The following is a 22926-nucleotide window of genomic DNA, read 5'->3' as shown; positions in this document are numbered from 1 at the left end:
CCTGAGTATATATACATGGTAACTGCACTATAAAATCAGGCCTGCTTCCTGCTTGGTCTCCAGAGGTCTTGATTAGCGACTCTGCGGCCACACTCTCCTCTACCCTGTTCTGTGGACCTCCTCGCTGGGCGAGAGAGAGCCCACACAGTGGTCTTCTACTTGTGATGTTATCAAGACAAAATATTGTATACATTCCTGATGTCACACATCTGGGGCTCCTGGTTGGAGAAAATTGGTTGTGGTTATCATTTGCCTAACTGCTTTCGTTCTCTTTTCTGCATGTGCCTTTACTGCTGCTGTGGACTCTGCTTAGAAGCTGGACAAATGGCTTTGCAATATATCACTTACACAATGCTGAAATCCCACACAGGCTCAGAGCACATCATGGAAGAGGGAGGTATATGGACTTGAAAGATCCAGGTACCAGAGGTGGCATGTATGGATTCAGCTTGACATGACTGTAGCCATCTTGAGTCGTAACTGCCAGGGTTGCCCCAGAGTAACCCTAGTGGTTTCCCCAGATAGCTGAGGCATGTGGAGCTTTACAACCAGATCCTGGAGCCAGGAATCTGGCTGACTCTACAATTTTAGCTTAAGACCGACCAGATACATTCTGGCTAGGATAAAGTCATTTTTGTCCTAACCAACATAGAAACCCCTCCTTCTGACCCAAATTGCAGGGGTACACTCAGTCTTGCTGCCACCAAGAACCTCGCTTCTGTCTGTGGGATCTGTGGGTTTCCAATACATTGTTCTCTCTCTCTCTCTCTCTCTCTCTCTCTCTCTCTCTCTCTCTCTCTCTCTCTCTCTCTCTCTCTCTCTCTCTCTCCCTGTCTCTCTCTCGGCCTTGGGGCCAGGTCTCATACACTAAATGGGATTCTAAGAGTGGGACTCTGATTCAGGAGGATTTATCCTCATAAGAAGAGGAAGAGGGACGAGAGCTTGTGTCTCTGCACATGTATAAAGGGAAAGCCCTTGTGAGAATATAGTAAGAAGGCAGCCATTTGCAAGACAGAAAGAGAGCCTTCACCAGAAGCCAATTTGTTTGGATCCTTGAGCTTGAACTTCTGGCCTCTGGAAATGTGAAAAAAATAAATTTCTATTTTCTACCATCTAGTAATTTGTTATGGCATCCAAAGCCAATTAATAGTACATGTGGGCTGGGATTGTGGCTCAGTGATTGAGCACTTGCCTAGTATGTGTAAGGCACTGGATTCAATCCCCAGCACTACATAAAAAACAAACAAAAACCTAAATAAACAAAATAAAGAAATAAAGGTATTGTATCCATCTAAAACGTTTTTTAAAAATAGTGCATGTGTGAAAGCTGTATTTTTAGGATCTGTAACTATTCTCTATATTTGGGTTGTGTTTACTAAATCTACTGACCTTGGATAAAAAATTGATATCAAATATCAATAGAAAGCATTAATATTTAGTGGATCATTAAGATTCTTAATACTTCTCATTAAAAAGGACTTAATTAACGTATTTTATCTTGTTTCAATATGTAGTGCTATATTAGTCAGAATTCTCTAGAGAAATAAAACCAACAGGATAATATATGTATTACATATGTAATGTGTGATAAGATATATAATGTGACATAGGACAAATCTATGGACATAGAATATCTGCATAGAGAGATAGATAAGAAGGAAATTGATTATAAGGAATTAGCTCACACGACTAGGGAAGCTGAAACATCCCACAATCTATCCTCCACACGCTGGACCCAGGAATGCTATTGGCATAGCTCTAGTTGGAGTCTGAAGCCTGGTAACCAGGAGACCCTCTGGAGTAGATTAGAATCCAAATACATGAGACTGATGCCCACCTTAGGCAGCCAGGCAGAAAGCAATTCTCCCTTACCCTCCAGTTTATTCTATCCAAGACTCAGGGGATTCTGGACTCCCACCCATTTGGGCACGGCCATCTGCTTTAGTTAGTCCACAAATTCAAATGTTAATCTCATCCAGAATCACCTTCACAGCCACATCTAGGATAATGTTCAACTAAATATCTGGGTACCCTGTGTCCAGTCAAGCTGACACATAAGATTAGCAATCACAGGTACTATACGTAAAAACATTCTCGTAAGGGCTAGGGGTGCAGCGTGGTGGTAGAGCACTTGCCTAGCATGCACTGTATAAAAATAAAGAAAGAAAAGGAAAAAAAAATAAATCCTATATTTCCCTTAGGGAAGTAATTTAACAGCTCTCCTTATTTTTTCTTTCCCAGTATGCCTTACTATTTATCACATGTGGTTTATGTTATAGCATCCCACATTAAAAATAAATTCTTTAGCCAGGCAAGATGGCACATGCCTATAATCCTAGTAGCTTGGGAGGCAGAGGCAGGAGGATGGTGAGTTCAGAGCCAGCCTCAGCAACAGTGAAGCACTAAGCAACTCAGTGAGACCCTGTCTCTAAATAAAATACAAAATAGGGCTGGGGATGTGGCTCAGTGGTCAAGAGCCCCTGAGTTCAATCCCTTGTACCCCACTCCCCCAAAAAATTTATTTTTTTTCAGTTGTTGCTGGATCTTTATTTTATTTATTTATATGTGGTGCTCACAATCTAACCCAGTGCCTCAAACATGGTAGGCAAGCACTCGACCATTGAGCAACAAACCTAGCCCCTAAAACACAAATTCCTAATGTATTCATTTCTTCTACATTTTCCTGACTATCCGTAAACTTAACTTCATTGATATCCTTTGGATATAATCACATTAATAAAAATATTTTGGGGAGCTGGGGACGTAACTCACTGGTTGTTTTAGTCAGCTTTTTCGCTGCTGTGACTAAAGGACCTGAACAGAACAATTGTAAATGAGGAAAGGTTTATTTGAGGGCTCACAATTTCAGAGGTTTTAGTCCATAGAAGGCAGGGGCTCCGTTCTTCAGGGCTTGAGGTGAGGCTGAACATTATGGTGGAAAATTGTGGTGGAGGGAAGCAGCTCTTATCATGATCGGGATGCAGAGAGAGAGAGAGAGAGAGAGAGAATTCCACATTGCCAGATACAAATACATACCTCAAAGCAACGCTCCCAATTCCCACCTCCTCCAGCCACACCCTACCACTTCAGTTACCACTCAGTTAATCCCTCTCAGGGACTAATTCACTGATTAGGTTAAAACTCTCACAACCCAATCATTTCTCCTCTGAACCTTCTTGCATTGTCTCACACGTGAGCTTTTGGGGGACACCAAACATCCAGACCATAACCCTAGTAGAGTACTTGCCTAGCATGGATGAAGCTCTGGGTTTGATCACCACAAACACACACACATCCAAATCTCAATATCTCTCTCTCTCTCTCTCTCTCTCTCTCTCTCTCTCTCTATATATATATATATATATATATATATATATATATATATATATATATATATATATACCTACACACATATATACATGTATATATAGAGACTAAAAGATACACAGAGATTGTTTTGGAAAATGACATTCTACTAACCCAAGATAGTAAATTTTATAAACAAAACATTATTATGTACAAAACCCTTCTGATTTCTACAACTGCCTTCACTCTGTCTAGAAGGCAGTGCTAGAGTTTGAAGTCATATTGCCAGGCTTAAAGAGTTTGTAGACTATTTGCTGTCTGTATGAATATGGGTAAGTAACTTCATCTTCCTGTGCCTCAGTTTCCAAATCTACTAAATGGTGAAGGAATACTGCAAACTGGCTAACCCTCAGCTATTTCTACTTCCTTCTCTCTTGCTCCTCCCACTCTAGATATTAAAAGTCAGATACTTTATCAATGTCTCTTACAGCTAGAAGTGGCCAGGTAATTGATGTCTAATGAATAAAAAGAATAAGGAAATCAGTGGGCTGGGGTTGTGGCTCAGTGGTAGAGTGCTTGCTTAGCATGTGTGATGCACTGGGCTTGATTCTCAGCATCACATATAAACAAATAAATAAAATAAAGGTCCATCAACAACTGAAAAAAATATTTTTTTTTTTTTTTTTTTTTTTTTTTTTTTTTTAGAGAGTGAGATAGAGGAGAGAGGAGAGAGAGAGAATTTTTAGTATTTATTTATTTTTTAGTTCTCGGCGGACACAACATCTTTGTTGGTATGTGGTGCTGAGGATCGAACCCGGGCCGCACGCATGCCAGGCGAGCGCGCTACCGCTTGAGCCACATCCCCAGCCCCCTGAAAAAAATATTTAAAAAAAATTTTAGAAGAAGAAGGAGGAGGAGGAGGAGAAGGAGAAGGAGAAGGAGAAGAAAATCAGCTGTGGAACACTTGGGAAGCCTTAAAATTTTTTAAGAAAACAAAGATAGTGGGGCTGGGGATGTGGCTCAAGCGGTAGCGCGCTCGCCTGGCATGTGTGCAGCCCAGGTTCGATCCTTAGCACCACATACAAACAAAGATGTTGTGTCTGCCGAAAACTAAAAAATAAATATTAAAAATTCTCTCTCTCTCTCTCTCTTTCTCTCTCTCTTTAAAAAAGAAAAAGAAAACAAAGATAGCTGGGTGCAGTGGCACACACCTGTAATCCCTGCAGTTCAGGAGGCTGAGGCAGGAGGATGGCCAAGTTTAAAGCCAGCCTCAGCAATTTAGCGAAGCTCTAAGTAACTTTGTGGGACCCTATCTCTAAATTAAAAATAAAAAGTGTCAGAGATGTGGCTCAGTGGTTAAGTCCCCTGGCAACAAATATGCTAAGAATGGTGGATTTACAAATGAAATTTGTGGGGTTTGTTTTGTTTTGTTTTTGCGTGTGTGGTGCTGGGGATTGAATCAAGGGTCTTGTGCATGCAAGGCAAACATTCTACCAACTGAGCTATATCCCCAGCCTGGAATTTGTGTTTTTATTAATGAACTATCCACAACTAATCTTAGAATTTTTGTTATATGAGAAAAATAATTCCTTGCTTGTATAGTTTCTACTGAATGCCACTGACTCGTTCCTAATTTTCAAGTAAGACTAATAAACTCATAACCTTAATTAACTAATTAGTGCAAGTAAAAGGTTGACCCAGCATAGTGCCTGGTACATAAGACACAGAAAATAAATTTTTATATATTTTTGTGTTCCACTTCAGAAGTGTAATTACAGACTAGTTTCAACACACCATTATCACTACCACTACCCAGGAGACTTAAGTCTAATGTTATTGAATTAAATCATTGTTTGTGGCTATAGTTCTTTTCCAAGGGATGTACTAAAAACCCACATCATAGGTTATTTTTTCCTTATAAAGCCTGTTTTGAGAACTGGCTACTTCTTGTTTGTTTTTTCTTATCCAAGGGATTACCAGAAGGCCACACTCCCTGAGGAAGCAATTTTGTTTTAAAGTTAGTGCTTACTTTCATCAACTTCACCAAGTCCTTACTTTCATCAGCTTTACTCTATGAAACCCGGTTTGCCTGATTTCAGAATATCTTTATTATGCAGTGATGCATGTTTCTGGTTGCTTTGTTGGATCATAATATAAATGTTACCCACTGAATAGCTATGGCAATGTTAGTCTAGCAGAATAAATTGATAAATGAAGTCCAATCAAACTTTGTATTTAAATGAAAGGAAACTCTTTTTGGAGGATGGGTGTGGGGGCTTGAATCCAGGACTTTGCGTATACGAGGTAAGCACTCTACATACCACTAAGCTACATTCCCATCCCAAAGGGATTTTTTTTAACTGCTTATAAAACTAAAGAAACTTACTTTCCTATGTCCATATATGAATACACCACCATGAAACTCTACATCATATGCAACCACAAGAAGGAGATCCTAATTAGAATAAGTTATATTCCATGTATGTATAATATGTCAAAATATACTCTATTGTCATAAATGTCTAAAAACAACAACAACAACAACAAAAACAAAAACAAATAAGCTTATAAACCTGGAAAATAGTGTTTGAATTGACTGACATTAAATAGTACATACTGGTATTAAATGGTGTTCCAGGTTCTTAGAAAGAGCTGTTCTTTGGGAAGAGCATGCTTGTTTGCTTAGATGGTCTCATTGCTTTAGATGTATAGCTAGTATACAAAAGCATGATTTTTACTCCCTTTCTTATAACTAAAGTAGGATTCCGACCTACTCTGAGCAATTTCACAGGTGCTTGTTTATTTATTTTTTATTTATTGTAGATGGACACAATACTTTTATTTTATTTTTATTTTGTTAATATTTATTTTTCAGCTTTCGGTGGACACAACATCTTTATTTTATTTTATGTGGTGCTGAAGATCGAACCCAGTGCCCCGCGCATGCCAGGCGAGTGCGTTACTGCTTGAGCCACATCCCCAGCCCCAATACCTTTATTTTATTTGTTTATTTTTATGTGGTGCTGGGGATCAAATTCAGTGTCTCATGCATGCTAGCAAACACTCTACCACTGATCCACAACCCCGGCCCCACACAGGTATTTTATATTAGTTATTTTAGTATAACTTAAGATTACAATAAATACAATTTCCAAAGAGTGAAATATAGTTTTTTAAAAAAGTGTAGAACTATAGTATTCTATAGAATAATGTAACAATGAACCTCCTGCACTAAGCATAATTAGGAAATTTCTATATTTGGTGGTATAATGTGATCTTCTTACAAACTAAAAACTTATGTTGAGCACTGGACATTGTTCAGTGTTTGATTCATATGTTTCATTCTGAGTTTCTGACTTTGATCTTTCTCTCGAACCATGCTTATTTCTCCTGGGACTCTTAAAATATGCAGCTAATTTAATTTTGTTTCTGATTCTTCCCAGGAAAAGGAGAAATCATTCAGATCAGCTGTCAAATTCTCTTATAGATACGACTTTGAAATACTTTTAGAGGAACTCCTTCGTTTGAGAACTACTACAATATAGTACAACTCGTCACATGTGGCTATTAAACGATTAAAATGTGGTTATTCCAGGGCTGGGATTGTGGCTCAGCAGTAGAGTGCTCACCTAGCACATGCAAGGGCCTTGGTTTAATCCTCAGCACCACGTAAAAATGAATACATAAAAGTATTGTGTCCAACTACAAGTAAAAAATAAATATCAAAGAAATATATTAAAAATGTAGTTATTCCAAAACGAGATGTAAAAAACACACATTAGAGTTCTAAAAGTATGAAGAAAATGTCTCAATAATTTCTATAGTAATCACTTGTTGCATTTTTTTGTTTTTGTTTGTTTGTTTGTTTTTGTTGTTGTTGTTTGTTTGTTTGTTGGTATGTGGGATTGAACCCAGGGGCACTTAACCATTGAGCCACATCCCCAGCCCTTTAAAAAAACATTTTATTTAGAGACAGTGTCTCCGAAAGTTGCTTGGGGCCTCACTAAGTTGATGAGGCTGGCTCTGAACTTGCAATCCTCCTGCCTCAACCTCTCAAGCTGCTGGGATTACAGACGTGTGACACTGCACCCTGCACTTGTTGACTTTTTAACACTGAGAACATATTAGTTTAAAAATAAAATATATTGTTTAAATCAATTCCACCTGTTTCTGTTTATTTTTTATAATGTGGCTACTAGAAAATTTAAAAATGACTTGCAGTGATCACATTTGGGACTCCTATTACATCTCTGTTACCTACAGTTATTTATTTATTTGTTTGTTTGTTTATTTATTTGTATTAGGGATTGAACCCAGGGCCCCTTTACCACTGAGCTACATCCCAGCCCTTTTTATTTTTTATTTTGAGATAGAGTCTTGCTAAGTTGCTTAGGGCCTCGCTAAATTGCTGAGGCTGGCTTTGAACTCAGTGATCTGCCTCAGCCTCAAGTCACTGGGATTACAGGTGTGAACACTGTGCCCTGCTCACACAGCTATTCTTAAGAATCTCCCTGTTAAGAGAGCCTACATCCTAGGAGCAAATTTTTACCCCTCACACATCAGATAGAGCACTAATCTCTAGGGTATATAAAGAGCTCAAAAAGCTAAGCACCAAAAAAACAAATAACCCAATCAACAAATTGGCCAAGGACATGAACAGACACTCCTCAGGATATACAATCAACAAATATATGAAAAAATGTTCATCATCTCTAGCAATTAGAGAAGTGCAAATCAAAACTACTCTAAGATTTCATCTCACTCTATTATGAAGACAAACAGCAGTAAGTGTTGGTGAGGATGTAGGGAAAAAAAAACGTACACTCATACATTGCTGGTGGGACTGCAAATTGGTGCAGCCAATAAGGAAAGCAGTACGGAGATTCCTTGGAAATTTGGGAATGGAACCACCATTTGACCCAATTATCCCTCTCCTTGGACTATACCCAAAGGATTTAAAAACAGCATCCTACAGGGACACAGCCACATCAATGTTTAGAGCAACACAATTCACAATAGCTAAACTGTAGAGCCAACCTAAATACCCTTCACTGGATGAATGGATAAAAAAAAATGTGGCATATATACACATTAGAATTTTACTCAGCAATAAAAGAGAATAAAATCATGGCATTTGCAGGTAAATGGATGGCATTGGAGAAGATAATGCTAAGTGAAGTCAGCCAATCCCAAGGAAAAAAAATGCCTAAATGTTTTCTCTGATATAAGGAAGCTGACTCATAGTGGGGTAGGGAGGGGGACATGAGAGAAATAATTGATTCTAGATGGGGCAGAGGGGTAGGAGGGAAAGGGAAGGGGCAGAGTAGCAAGGATGGTGGAATGTGATAGACATTATTATCCAAAGTACATGTATGAAGACACAAATTAGGTGTCAACATACCTTATATACAAACAGAGGTATGAAAAATTGTGGTATATATGTGTAATAAGAATTGTAATGCATTCCGCTGTCATTGTTTAAAATTAAAACAAAAAAGAATTTCTCTGTTAAATTCTTACACTAATTCCAAATGCATTCTAGGAATAAAGTGCCAAGTTAGGGGTTCCCTGGAACTCCAATCTATGAAAGCCTGCAAGGATAGATATCTCCTTTGAAAAATATTCACTCCCCATGTTCACTATTCCAGTTATATTTTGGTGACTACTTAGTTCCTATTTTAAATGTAAATTGAGAAAAGTTGGCCTGAGTTATTTTTATGTTAGTACCAACTGTATAATCAGATGATTAAGTTGCTCTTTCCCTAAAACCTGGCCAAGAAAAATTAGCTCTCGGAGAGCTACAAGAGTACTTTTACAATGTAATCCATGAATAACAGACTAAGTTAAAATATCCCTTTCTCTCAAAGATTAAAAAACATATGAAACTTTTATATTAACCTTTAGAGTACTTGAAAATTTATAAGCCTTGAAATAAATACAGGGTATAAAATCATTGTATTTTTCAAAACAAAATTTTAAATTGAAAATTCTGAATAAAAATTTTAGCCAGAATGTAAGTCAGGTTTCTTATTATCATAGAAAAAAATTATAAATAAACTAAGGGTGAATTCCAAAATGAATACTATGATGTCAGATTAGGGCAAGAGGCATCAGTATAAATCATGTTTTAAAAATTGGCTGAGCATGTTGGTGCATGCCTACAATCCCAGCTGTTCTGTAGCTGAGTCAGAGGATTGAAAGTTCAAGGCCAGTGGGGCCATTAAGTGAGACCTTACCTAGTATGCATGAGGTCTTAGGTTTGATCCCTAGCCCTGGAAAAAAACATATATATGTATATACATAAAATCTATAAATAAATTTTAAAATATTTATATTATATATTTACATATATGTATATGTACATCTCATGTATATATATACAGAAATATGGAAATAGAAATTGTATACCTAGGGACTAGTAAAAAATGGTTCCTGGCTCACAATGGTTGTACTTAAATTAAGCATTTTTTACTTCACTATGGTATGAAAGTAATGCACATTCAGTAGAAATCATATTTTGACTTCTGGACTTGTAGGTTTCTGGGACCAGCACTGTATTAATCCAATCCATCTTGTGATGCTGTGATCTGTAAGGAAAGCCCTTGATGCTATACAGAACTCTGTGCACTGAGCTAGGATGTGCTGTAGGTCAAGTGTATTAAAGGCTCTTTCAACTTACAACGTTTTCAATGTACAATGGATTTATCAGCACATAAGCCCATGGTAAATGGGCAAGGATCTATTCTTAGATCAATCTACTGAGAAGGCTTAGATGTACATACGTAATGCCTAGCTCTTGGTTAAGTCTCCAATAAAAGGATCCAAGTATCCTTGGAAAAGTGGCTGATGTCAGGGCAAGGGCAGGAAAAATGAATGAAGAGCCTAGAAGAGCCATGATTATAGCTTCAGCCCTAATCATCATCCATGCCTAACTGATAAAATCCTCATAAAAATCCTTTAATTATGGAATTCAGTGTCCCTGGGAGCTGGTTGCTGTGGTGCATGCCTTTAATTTCAGTGACCTGGGAGGCTGAGGCAAGAGGATGGCAAGTTTGAGGCCAACCTCAGTAATTTAGCGAGACCCTGTCTTGAAACAAAAAAATAAAAAAGGCTTGGTATATAGCTCAGTGGTAAAGCATCCCTGATTTCCATACCCAGTATTACCCCCAATAGAGTGCCCCTAGTTTGGTGAATACATCTACTTGTCAAGAGTATGGTGTACCCCCAATTCCACAAGAACAGAAGCTTCTATGCTCGTGACCCTCCCAGACCTTGTACCTCATCATTTGGTTGTTCATCTGTATCCTTTATCATATCCTTTATTAATATATAAACTATGTATTTACCTGAGTTCGGTGAGCCTCCCAGAGAATTCTTCAAATCTAAGGAGTCAGTGTTGAGAATCCTGATTTCTAGAGGATAGGTTGGAGGTATAGGTGACATTGCCTACCACTTCCAATTAGAGAACTAAGTGGGCGACAGTCTTGGGGGAGCTGAACGCTTAACCAGTATGGTTTGATTCTAACTTTAGGCAGAAAAACTGAACAGAATTCTAGAGTTGAAGAATTGCTTGGTGTGCTAAACCCCTCTGACATGTGATCAGAAAAGTGTTCTGTGTTGAGTGTTGGGAATTGAGATAGGAGAAATCAGTTGTTTAATAAGTTTGTCTTTCCTACTACTATCCAACTGCATTCTCTGTGATTCCAACTGCCTGATATCCTGCAAATGGCAAAACTCTGAAGACGGTAAAGATTTCAATTGTTCCAGGAGTTGGGGAGGTAGGTGAATGGGCAGAGTATAGACAACTTCTGGGGCACTTGGACCATTCTGAGTGATACTGTAATGGTGGATACATGTCACTATATATCTATTAAAACCCACAGAATATATAATACCAAGAATGAACCCTACTGTAAATTATGGACTTTAGTCAAAATAATGTACAAAAGGGATTTTTTTGAAAAAGATTCCAGGTGTCAACTACTGAAGAAAAAAAAAGTGGTAAATTTGGACTGCAATAGTCTTTTGTGTTTGCCTGATTTGGTGAGCTGATCAAAGACATTTTAAAGAAAGTGAAAACATTAGTTACAAGCTGGGAGAAGATGTTAACATAAGAGTAACTAATAAGCATGATTTCAAGAATATAAAGATCTCTTTCTTGGGCTGGGGGTTGTGGCTCAGTGGCAGAGCACTTGCATAGCACATGTAAGGCACTGGCTTGGATCCTCAGCACCACATAGAAATAAATAAAATAAAGGTATTATGTCCATCTACAACTAAAAAATATTTAAAAAGATCTATTTCAAATCATTAAGATAAGCATAAACAATTCAATAAAATAAAATACATGAGCAGACTGATCATAGAAATACCTGTGTCCCACAAATACTTGAAGAAAGAGTCACTATCATTGCCAGTCCTCACAACTCCCTCATACCAACCCAACCATTAACGCCCTGCCCCCCCCAACCACCGCATTAGGACCTGCCCAGCTCTGAGCCTCCCCCATAAAAATCCCAGAACTCAAGCCTGTTTTGCCTCTCTCTCCTACCGAGAGATGGCCTTTATTTGTCAGCTCTGACAAACTCCCAGTGTTATCTCTGCCTGGTCTTCGTCTTCCATTTCTTGCTTACCCATTTCTCAGTCCTCACTTTCCCTTCACCCAGCCCTATTTTGTATTTTATTTAGAGACAGGGTCTCACTGAGTTGCTTAGCACCTTTTTGCTGAGGCTGGCTCTGAACTCATGATCCTCAGCCTCTCTAGCCATTGGGATTATAGGCAAGCGTCACCCCGCCTGCCTTATCATTGCTATTCTTGAAATGGAGAGAACATTGGGTTGGCAAAAGGAAAAGTGGTTACTAAGGGTCAAAGAAGCTATATGCCCTTCAGACCTCTTATACATTGCCATTGGAGTGCAATTTGGAGCAAATGCTTTAAAAGAATAGTTTGTTCTGGGGCTGAGGTTGTGGCTCAGTGGTAGAGTGCTCGCCTAGCATGTACAAAGCACTGGGTTCGATCCTCAGCACCACCTAAATGTAAAATAAAGATATTGTGTCCACCTAAAGCTAAAGAATAGTTTGTTCTTCTGTCACCCCAAGGTACAAAAGTGTAAGAGACATTCATACATACATATATATAGCAGGAAACGTGTTCAAGATCTTTATAAGAGAACTACTGACAATAGCTAAAAGAAACAACTCCAATGCTCATGAATTAGAGAATGAATTAACAAATTATGATATAATAACACAGTAGTCAAACAAATCAATGAATCCTACCAATATAATATCAACTGAAAAAGCAAGTTTCAATAGCTTTTAACTATTATGTAACCCTTGGTGTACATCTTTTTATAAAGTTAAGCCAAACTAACTTTATGATATATATGTATAAATAAAATTTACCAAGTCAATAAAAAGTATATGAAAAGAAAATCAAGAAAATGATAGACAAGGAATTCAGGATGAGGGATGCCTTGGATGGAAAGAGGTAGGGAGATATCCCCATGGATAACCATATGTTTATGTAAGTTTCTATGAAAGACCTAGTTTTTATTTTGAGTGGTGCTTTCATGGGTTCCTGTTACATTATTAGAAACAGTCATGTGTTTAACAAAACAATTAAGTAAACATAAGTAAATGATGAAAATATTTTATGAACGAAGAATTACAATTAATCTAGTTCTATGCACTGGAAGTTAAAAAATTCAAAAGTGTGCTGGGCATGGTGGTGCATGCCTGTAATCCCAGTAGCGTGGGAGGCTGAGGCAGGAGGATTGTGAGTTCAAAGCCAGCCTCAGCAACTTAGTGAGGCCCTAAGCAACTTACTGAGGCCCTGTGTCTAAATAAAATATCTTAAAAAGAAAGGGCTAGGGATGTGGCTCAGTGGTTAAGCACCCCTGGGTTAAATCCCAGGTACAAAAAAAAAAAAATTCAAAAAGTGTAAAGTTCACTTAACATTTTGGTGTATTTTTTTCTGGTGTTTTCTATATATGCAATCATTCATTTTTGATATAACCAGCTCCCTTCATAGGAATGAAACAGTAAGATACAGGTCACCAGGGCATATGGTACAGTCAGGCTGGATTTTTATGAGACTTTACTGACTTGAAAATACCGTGGGAGTGAGTTATGAGACTGTTCTTGTACAGCTCAACGGAGTAAAATTTCAGGAATGTTTAAGGTAAACTATCAACATCTTGCATATTATCTACTTGCGCATGTGCTCAGTGATAGAGCACTTGCCTAGCATGCCTGAGGCCCTAGGTTTCATCTCTCAGCACCATAAACAATAAACAAACAAAAACCATGATAAGGGCTGGGGCTGTAGCTTAGTGGCAGAGCCTTTGCCTACCATGTGTGAGCCACTGGGTTTGATCCTTAACACCGCATAAAAATAAACAAATAAAAATAAACTGTCCATCTATAACTACAAAGCAAACAAAACCAAATTTGGGCTGGGGATGCGGCTCAAGCGGTAGCGCGCTCGCCTGGCATGCGTGCTGCCCAGGCTGATCCTCAGCACCACATACCAACAAGGATGTTGTGTCCGCCGAAAACTAGAAAATAAATATTGAAAATCCTCTCTCTCTCTCTCTCTCTCTCTCTCTCTTCTCTTAAAAAAAAAAAAAACCAAATTAAAAACACATAAGAAATAGGTGCCTTTTATCAAGAGGGAGTCGGGACCAGCCTTGGAAACTTATTGGTGATGCTCTGGCCCCCCCCCCCCACCGCCCACTGAGACTCTGAGGCAGCAGCCCATCACCTTTGTAAAACCCTTGGTGTTTTCGGAGAATCTATTTGGCCCCTAGAATGCTGCTCAGAGCCACACCCATCTTCCCCCCCCTGACCAGTATCACGTACAAGGAGAATATTAAGGTAAGGATCTCATGGAACAAACAGGAAAGCTAAATAATAACAATACTGCAGTTAAATATAGTTTTAAGGAGATAATAAAGCATTTTAAAGATAAAAGGGCACGTAGAATGTCAACAGAAAGTAGATGGCATGCATCAGAGGCACTCGATAGGTAGCTGGGAGTGTTGGAACCCAGGCCAGACAGATTCCGAGACTTCATTCTCCATTAGAATGCAACTGTTTCTCCATACAGTTTAACTCTTCTGTAGTGACAGAAGAGGGATGAAAATCAACGAGTGCTGTAGAAGTAGAAGAGTCTCTAACAGGACTCCTAATTTGGAGCAGGAAAATATTCTCATTCATGTGCTTGTCTGATGGAGATTAATGGCGGTAGAAAATAAGAAAACCATATTCAATAACTGTTTGTTATGAACAGAACCTTTAAAACGTTTCCGGTGCTGTGTGTGTGTGTGTGTGTGTGTGTGTGTGCACACAAGCAAAATAGTCGTCAATACCAAGTCTCGTTTTAAAGCTGGGTGATGGGGGCCTGAACAGAAATGAAGGGACTCGTCGTGGAAACACGTGTAGACAGTGCAGCAGTGAGACACCCACTTTCCCATGTTGGAGCGCCACACAGCATTTCCCGGGTGTTCTGAGTGGCCGACGTGGTCCACCGCAGAAGCGGCTCGCTCCGACGGCGGTCCTGACGGGGCCACCGTGACGACAAGGTCTGGCCACTTTAAAGCCACCCCCTGGAGGCCCGAGGCAGCCACGATTGTCAGCCAAGGGTCCTGAAATCGGGGCAAAGCGAAAGTCCTGACGAAGAGCACCCCGTCGCACAGGCTTCTGTGGGGCTCAGGACTCAGGCGGTCGCGCAGTGGCCAGCTCCCTGGAGAAACCCGACTGGCTCGACGCCTGGTATCAGAAGGAACCGGCAGTGGCTGCAGGACCCCCAGGGCGGCGCGACGCGGTGCAGCTCTGCACAGCCGGCGGCCAGACCACGCCCCTGGCCAAGTCCCGTCACAGGTGACTCGCGCACAGACCGCCGGCCCGTCCGCTGGCCCCTCACCCCGGAGGGGCGGCAAAGGCCAGTCCGGCCATTTTTGTCAGCGGCCACGTGGCCGGCACCGCCTCCCGCCGCAGGCATCCCCCAGGAGCCCCGGAAAAGCCTCAGGCTTGGGGCCCGCCCACCGGGGGCGGGGCCGAGGCGCGGAGGGGGCGGGGCCAGAGAGAACTCGGGGGCGGGGCCAGAGAGAGCTCGGGGGCGGGGCCGGGGCGGGCGGCGGGAGCGGGACCCGGCCGAGGCTGGGGGTGGCTCCTCCTGAGCGGCGGCGCCGCCCCGCCCCCGCGCGCCCCCGTGCGGCCAGACGCGTCATGGGTGGGCCGCGGGCGGCCGGCAGCCGCGGTCTCCCCGCCCCTGGCCCGCCTCTCCTTCCTGCTCGGGGCCCGCCTGCCGGACCGCGGCCGGCGGTCGTCTCGAGGGTCGCAGACGTGACTGGAGCGGCGCCGGGAGCCGAAGGGCCGAGGACGGCGGCGTCCGAGAGCGGAGCGATGCTGGGCGTGGCGGCCGGCCTGACCCACAGGTACGGGCCGCGCGCTCCGGCCGCCACGTCGGCTGTCGGGTGGCGCCCTCACCGGCCGCTCGCGGGCGGCTGGCGGCGGCTTCCCGGCCCAGCCCCGCTGCGGGCTCAGGCGGGCGGCCCGCGGCGCGCTCCCCGGGTCCCGCGGGCCGGGAGGGTGCGGTGTGGGTGTGGAGGGGCGCGGCGGCCGCCGCCTCGGCGCTGGGCCCAGTTCCCCGCCCGGTAGGTCTGGGCCGAGTGGGTCTCTCACGTCCCAGCCCCGGGAGTCCGGCGCCGACCGGCAGGCCTCGAAACCCGGGTTCCCGAGCCCCCCGAAAACATGCAGGACCCCGAGGGCCTCTGGCCGGTCCACAGACGCTGGCTGCGGCGGAAAGGACGAGGGACGCCGCGGTCGGTTCATTCATTGACCCGCTCAGGCCGGATGACCACGGAACTGTGTTTAGGAAGCGGAGTCTCCTGGTGTTCACCGACTGCCGGCCCCCAGTCCCCCTGTGCGTCCGCCGCGCGGTGCGCTCACCCAGCTCCGCGAAGGAGATCCCAGAGACGTGGAGTTGGAAAAGAGAGGGTTGTTTTAATGGCTTTCCCAGGTCATTGTGGTATTCTTCGTGACTATACCAAGACTTAAGAAGTGGTCGTGTTTTCATGGTTAGTTCAACTGTGAAGTCTGCAGCTGAATCAGAAGTCGTTTCACACTGTATCCCATTAAAATTCCTGGGTTTGCTCTGATAGTTTGGAACATCATACGTTTGTCATTTGGAAAATATTAGCTCACTGCATTAGGCAGACCCCAAATTCTAATGCATTTCATTCATATCAATAAGTGACATTTGTTAATAGTAACATTTTAAAGTCCTTGAGAATTGGGAAGCTCTCAAACTCAAGGTGGTGGATACTCATCTTCCAACATTTTGGTTTTTAATGGAAAGTTTAACTATTATCTTTGACAACAAAATATATTTGATAGTTTTCCTCAAAGTGACAGGCTTAGGTTCAATTTGAAGGAAATGCCTGACAAATGTGAGTCTAAGTTAGAGTGATTTGTCTGTCCCATGTTTTTACAGTAGAGATGTAGTTTTCTGAAGAAAGCATCTAAGTCAACTCCTCACTCAGTCACTCACGTGCTTTTCCTTGAGACAACCGTATTGTTTTGGTATGCAGCGGAACTGCTTTATGTATACCTGCCATTAGGCCCCAGGTAGCACAAATGTCAAGATTTAATAATGATAACTTGTACTGTTTCATGGATATTTCTTTTTTAAAAAAGTATTGAATATTAAGTTGATATAGAATTGGAAATAATGGGACATACAAAGAATAATGGATGTACAGTATAAGCAAAGAATAGAAAATAATGGTTTCCTTCTTAAGGTCCTCGACTCTCTCCCTGACCCAGTGTCCCACTCTGATTCCATCCTCTTCCCATTCTGAATTTTCTATTGATAACCCCTTGTTTTTTATTTTTTGGCATTAAGTACATGTATATTGTTGAGCAACCATCACTATCAGACATTTCCAGAACTTTTTGCCTTCAGTTTCAGTAACCTTTGTTGGTACTGAAATAAAGAGTACTGAAACTCTGTGCCCATTAAACAATAACTCCCGATTCTTTCTTTCCCCCAGTTCTTGGCAGACACCATTTTACTTTCTGTTTATATGATTTTGACTTCCATGGATACCTCACATAAGTGGAATCATAAATACTTATTGCATGTATCATAGCTCTTTTTTATTGCTGAATAAAATTCCATGGTGTGGGTCTACAACAGTTTAACTGTTTAGCTGAAGGATATTTGGGTATTTCCAGTTGGGGAAATTAAGAATAAAGCTACTGTGAATGTTTATATACGTAAGTTTTCCTTTCTTTGGGATAAATGTTCAAGAGTGAGCAGTTGCCAGATTGTACAGTAATGTTCAGCTTTTTAAGAAATGGACAGATTTTTCCAAAGTGCCTATACCATTTTATCGAGGACACTTAAAAGTGAAATAGGCTTTTTTTTTTTTTCTGCAAGTTTCTGTAGATGAAGAGTTCAGTTACCCTATCACTGCCTTGGTAAATTCTAGAAGACCAGCAGCTGGCAAACCCCTAGAAAAGATCTTCTTTGCGAAGCATTGTTAAAAAGACATAATCCTATTTGATGAGGGATGTGAAGGCATTGGGGTAATTAAAAGGGAGCATTTACAAAGACTACTCTTAAAAATGCTTGTTGAGTGCTGGTTGTAGTGTGTGCTTTGTAGTCTTGGGAAGTTGTAATAGGAGATAATAACTAAGACTTGAAGAATAAATATGGAAAAAGTAACTTTTTGCCCTTAGGGCTTTTCCGTGAGTCCTCTCATGTCTAGTGCCATCATGAAGAGGGAAACTGTAATGGCAGGGAGTGTCTTCATAAAACTTCAGTGTTCTGGGTCAGTTTTTAATGATTAGGAGGTTGAGTTCTTGATTTTTAAGAAAGAAAGCCAGTGAAAATTTGGTGGTAGAAAAGATACCTTCAGGGCTGGGGTTGTGGCTCAGTGGTAGAGTGTTCGCCTGTCACATGTGAGGCCCCGGGTTTGAACCTCAGCACTACATAAAAGTAAATAAATAGAATAAAGGTATTGTGTCCAACTACAACTAAAAAATAAATATTAAAAAAAAGAAAGAAAAGATACCTTCAGTTATAGGTTGTTCTATGTTGTGAAGGCTTAGAGAAAACTGTCTATCAGAATTGTGCTACCTTTAATTTATTATCCCTCCCCTTTTCCTTTGTTGTAGCCTCTTGACTATCTTGTGGGTGGCTCTTTTTTTTGCTTTTGTGGATAAAGTAACTTTCTCTTCCTCTCACAGAGGGCCTTAGAGCCCCTCTACTGGGCTAGCGAAACTCAACAACTTTAGAAAAATCAGAGCAGGAGAGTCTCCATTTTCATTAATGTTATATTTGTTCTTCGGTAATCATTTAAATAAACCTCAGAATAAGTCATGTTCTTAACTAGGTTTGCACTTAAATAGAAGGAAAATCATCTCAAACCATTTATCGATTGTATAGTTCTTGTAACTGTATTGTAAGTTGTGGTTTTCTACCCATGAGAATATCATCTACTTTACATGCTGGAGTGTTGCTACATTGTCTTCCAAAAACTTTAATTTTGAAATACTTCAGGTGGGCTGTAATACCTGTTGCCATATACTGTGCATTCTTCAGCAGCAGCGGTTTTCTCATCCTGACATCTCATTTCTGTGGGTGGGGAGAGTAGGCATTTTTTGCATTGTTTTCATGTTGGAGCATGTTTTGGAGCTTGATGAGTCTGCAGTGACACTTAACAAAGGGGTGGGGAAGCTGCAGACAAAGCAAGCTTTGAGTAGTGCCTTGAGAGGTAGAAAGAGGGGTGCTAGGAATTAGTTTGAGTGCTGACAGTGTGTTCCTGGTGGTAGGAGGCACAAGATCTAGCATTAGGATACTAGAAGTATGGAGCCTCAGAGTCAAGTAACATAAAGGATAAAAACATTTATAACAAGTGTTTATACCCATTCCTTTTGTACCAAATGGAATTAAAAGTTATATGTGGGGGGGCTGGGGTTGTGGCTCAGTGGTAGAGTGCTTGCCTAGCATGTATGAGGTACTGGGTTCGATTTTCAGCACCACATATAAATAAACGAATAAAATAAAGATCCATCAATGTCTTAAAAAATAAAATAAGTTATATGTGGGGCTGTGGCTATAGCTCAGTGTTACAGCACCTGCCTTGCACATGTAAGGCACTGGGTTTGATCCTCAGCACCACATAAAAATAAATAAATAAAGTTATTGTGTTCATCTACAATTACTATAAAATAACAAAAACAAAAAAGTTAAATTGTTCGTAACTGCTTTTTTGTTTTGTTTAAGGATTTTTATTTATTTATTTTGGGGGGCATGATACTAGGATTTGAACCCATGGGAGCTTTATCCTCAAGACACATCCCCAGCTCTTTTCAGTTTTTAATTCTGAGACAGGTCTTGCTAAGTTGCTGAGGCTGGCCTCAAACTTGGAATTCTCCTGCCTCCTCCTCCTGAGTCCCTGGGATTATAGGAATGTGCCTATTGTGCCTGGCTCAGAGTTAGGAATAGAGTGCAAACTTCTGATATTAGTGTGAGGTCTCCTACTGTGTTATGCTAGTTTTCTCTGTTGCTGTATTCAAACGGCATTATATATTACCTTCCTATCTATGTTGTAAATGTCATGAAGGCCATCACCTTGTCAGGTACATCTGAACTCCCTATCATAGTCAGTTTTGCATTACTGGAACAAAATGCCCAAGACAGTCTGAACTTCATAAGGAAAAGAAATTTATTTAACAATTTTCGGAGATTGAAAGTCAGACAGGATGGCACAGGATCTGGCAAAGGTTCCCTTTACTTGTGTTACTTCATGGTAGTCGACAGTGATGAAAGTTCTTGCAAAAGGGAGAGATCACATCTTGAAACAGGAATCCAGAGAGGGCTTGGCTTGCCCCTTTTATAACTACCCTCCCAGAGAACTAACTCAGGGTCCCACAGATACTGCCTTAAGCCCTTCTAAGGGCAATGCTCCAGTGACCTAAGGACCTCATACTAAGCCTCATCTCTTAAGGGTCCTGACATCTGGTCAGCAATTACATACTAAAAACCAAGCTCCTGATACTTGAATTGTTGGGGAACATAATCAAGTCATATTCAAACCTTAGCAACTCTACTAACAAAGTAATAACTCTGGAAATATCTGAATGGATTTGGAAATATTGTCCCCAAATTGTTCTAGTACAGGGTCCTAGATATCACTGTGTTTTAAGTGGATAGATTACTTTTGTGAAATATGTTCTAGGAGGCATGGTATTTTTGGTGCCTTTGTCTACACCTGGAAATCTTCCTTCTGAGAAACTAAGGTCTACTCACTTATCCATGTCCAGTGTTTCCACAAGTCAGAGTCTTAAGAGATTCCTTTCTATTGACTGGCTTCTTTACTGATCAGTTACGTGACGAATACTGTCAACATTTGCTTAAATGGTTTGTAAGTTTATTTCTTATTGGGAAATATTTATTTTTAAAGCAGGGCACATTACTATTACATGTAAATCTGTCTTATTAGCACAGTAAGGAACCAGAGGGTAGGCAAATGCAGCATTTGTTACACTAGTTTCCTCCTCCTCAATGCAGTATATTCAACAGATTTTTCTTTTTTTAAATGTGTGAGGCACTGTCCAGTACACCTGATGAAATGCAATGTAAGACGTGGTCCCTGCTCTTGAGAATTTTAACTGTTCTTTCATTCATCTGGTTGCAGATTTTCATAAAGTACTACTTTGGTCATATTACCCCTTGTTTTCAAAATATTAATAAGTTTCTTATTTCCTATCAAATAAGGTCTAGACATTAGAGCCTATAATTAAGATTGTTTGTGATTTGGCCCCACCTTTGGCCCAAACTATTCCAGTAGTCTATGTTTCTCTAACCCTAACCACCATTTTCTAGAAACATTTAATGATTTCCTATTTCAATGCTTTTCCTCATGTTGTTCGGCCTAGAGAATTACTGTCTACTGTGTTTTTTTTCTTTTCTTTTGGTACCAGGGAGTGAACCCAGGGGCATTTAACCACTGAGCCACATCCCTAGCCCTTTTTATATTTTATTTTGAGACAAGGTCTTGCTAAGTTGCTGAGGGTCTCACTAAGTTGCTGGTCTGGCTTTGAATTGGTGTTCCATCCACATCAGCCTCCTGAGCCCTTGGGATTATAGGAGTATGCCACTGCGCCTGGCCTGTACTGTGTCTTCTTGGCAGCTGGAGCAAAATTGCCACTTTTCCCTTGAAGTAATGAATTTTGGGAACATTTGTTGAGCTCCTGCCATGTGCTGAGAAGTTAGAAATTTAGAGCTTTATCAATTCTCCCCAAGCAATTTCTATTTTGTATTATGATTTTGGGTATATATGTCTAATCTTTTCTGTCAAATTGTAATCTTTGGAAGTAAAAGAATATCTTAATCAAATATATTAAATATCCAAAGATATATAATCTATATCTAAATAGGCTTTATATTTCTTTTTATAACCTCATTTGTTAAGGAATTGAAAAGTTCAGGACTAGCTTAGTGTCTATGACATTGTTTGAATAAACTCAAAAAACTTTGAGGAAAACAAGATAGCTTTTACATTTGGCTTAACTTGACTCTATAGTGCATTAATATATAGTGGTAGGGACCCAACATCTATGGAGCATTGGAAAGAAATTCATATGATATAATTCCTTGTTTAGTTTATTTCATTCCCCTGCCAGGCCACTTAAAAAAAAAAAACAACTCTTGGTAATAATAATTTTTTAAAATTAATTATCTACTTTTACACAAATACTTTAAAGTTATTATTTTACACAATAAATTTTATTGTCACAGACACACCATGATTGAAGTAGGATTTTTATGCCTGTTTTATAGGTGAGGAACTCAAATGGCCAAGAACACTGTCACACTTTGCTGACAGAGCTGAGGTTTACACTGAAGATCCCTGCAGAGCCCTGTGTCTCCTCAGTTCACACAACTGGTGGAAAAGGGATCACAGTTCTCTACTTTTCCTAGGTTTCAAGGCCTTTACAAGCTCGACCAACCTATCCAGCTTACATCATCTTATTGCAAAACATTACAATCCTTGATTTTTGTTATTCTTGTGCCAGGAATAATCCCCCCCTCTTGACTTTGAGGGGGCAGGAGTTCTCAAATCTTAATCTCGAGGCCTCCAGCCTAAACTCCTTTGTTTTGAAGATGGTGTCCTTGTTTTAGCACCCGTTAGGCTTTTCTTCTTGACCTTCTATAGAATGTATTAGGTATTTGTGTGCAACTCAGATTTCCATTATTCTCTCTTCAGCTCTTGACAAACCTTGTATTAACAACTATGTATGTACTGTACCATAAGAAAAGTTTGAAAAAAAATCTTTTAAGAATTAAAAAAAAATCTTTCTAGTTGTCAATGGACCTTTATTTATTTATATGTGATGCTGAGACTCCAAACCAGTGCCTCACACATGCTAGACAAGTGCTCTACCACTGAGCTATAACCCCAGCCCCGTCTTTAAGAAATTTAAGTAAGGAAATGGTAATTTGTCACTAGTTATTGTTAAATAAAATTGTTATATTTTTTTAAAGAGAGAGGAGAGAGAGAGAGAGAGAATTTTTAATATTTATTTTTCAGTTCTCGGCGGACA

General features: G+C 40.5%; 1 protein-coding gene across 4 annotated transcripts in view; it reads left to right on the top strand.

Annotated features, from left to right (window-relative positions):
• Nucleotides 1-15511: 15511 nt before the first annotated feature.
• Lims1 (LIM zinc finger domain containing 1) overlaps nt 15512-22926 on the top strand; it is a 146293-nt gene continuing 138878 nt past the window's right edge. For 2 of the 4 annotated variants that reach the window (XM_078028848.1, XM_078028849.1), the window contains exon 1: nt 15513-15746. In XM_078028848.1, the coding sequence (XP_077884974.1) occupies nt 15538-15746 (209 nt within the window). In that variant the 5' untranslated portion in view covers nt 15513-15537. Of the gene's footprint in view, nt 15747-22926 lie in introns of all 4 variants that reach the window. The other 2 variants (XM_078028846.1, XM_078028850.1) reach the window with 2 other exon arrangements.

The sequence above is a fragment of the Ictidomys tridecemlineatus genome, chromosome 12 (assembly GCF_052094955.1).
Source record: "Ictidomys tridecemlineatus isolate mIctTri1 chromosome 12, mIctTri1.hap1, whole genome shotgun sequence".
NCBI lineage: Eukaryota > Metazoa > Chordata > Mammalia > Rodentia > Sciuridae > Ictidomys > Ictidomys tridecemlineatus.
This window is presented reverse-complemented; position numbering and strand designations above follow the sequence as displayed.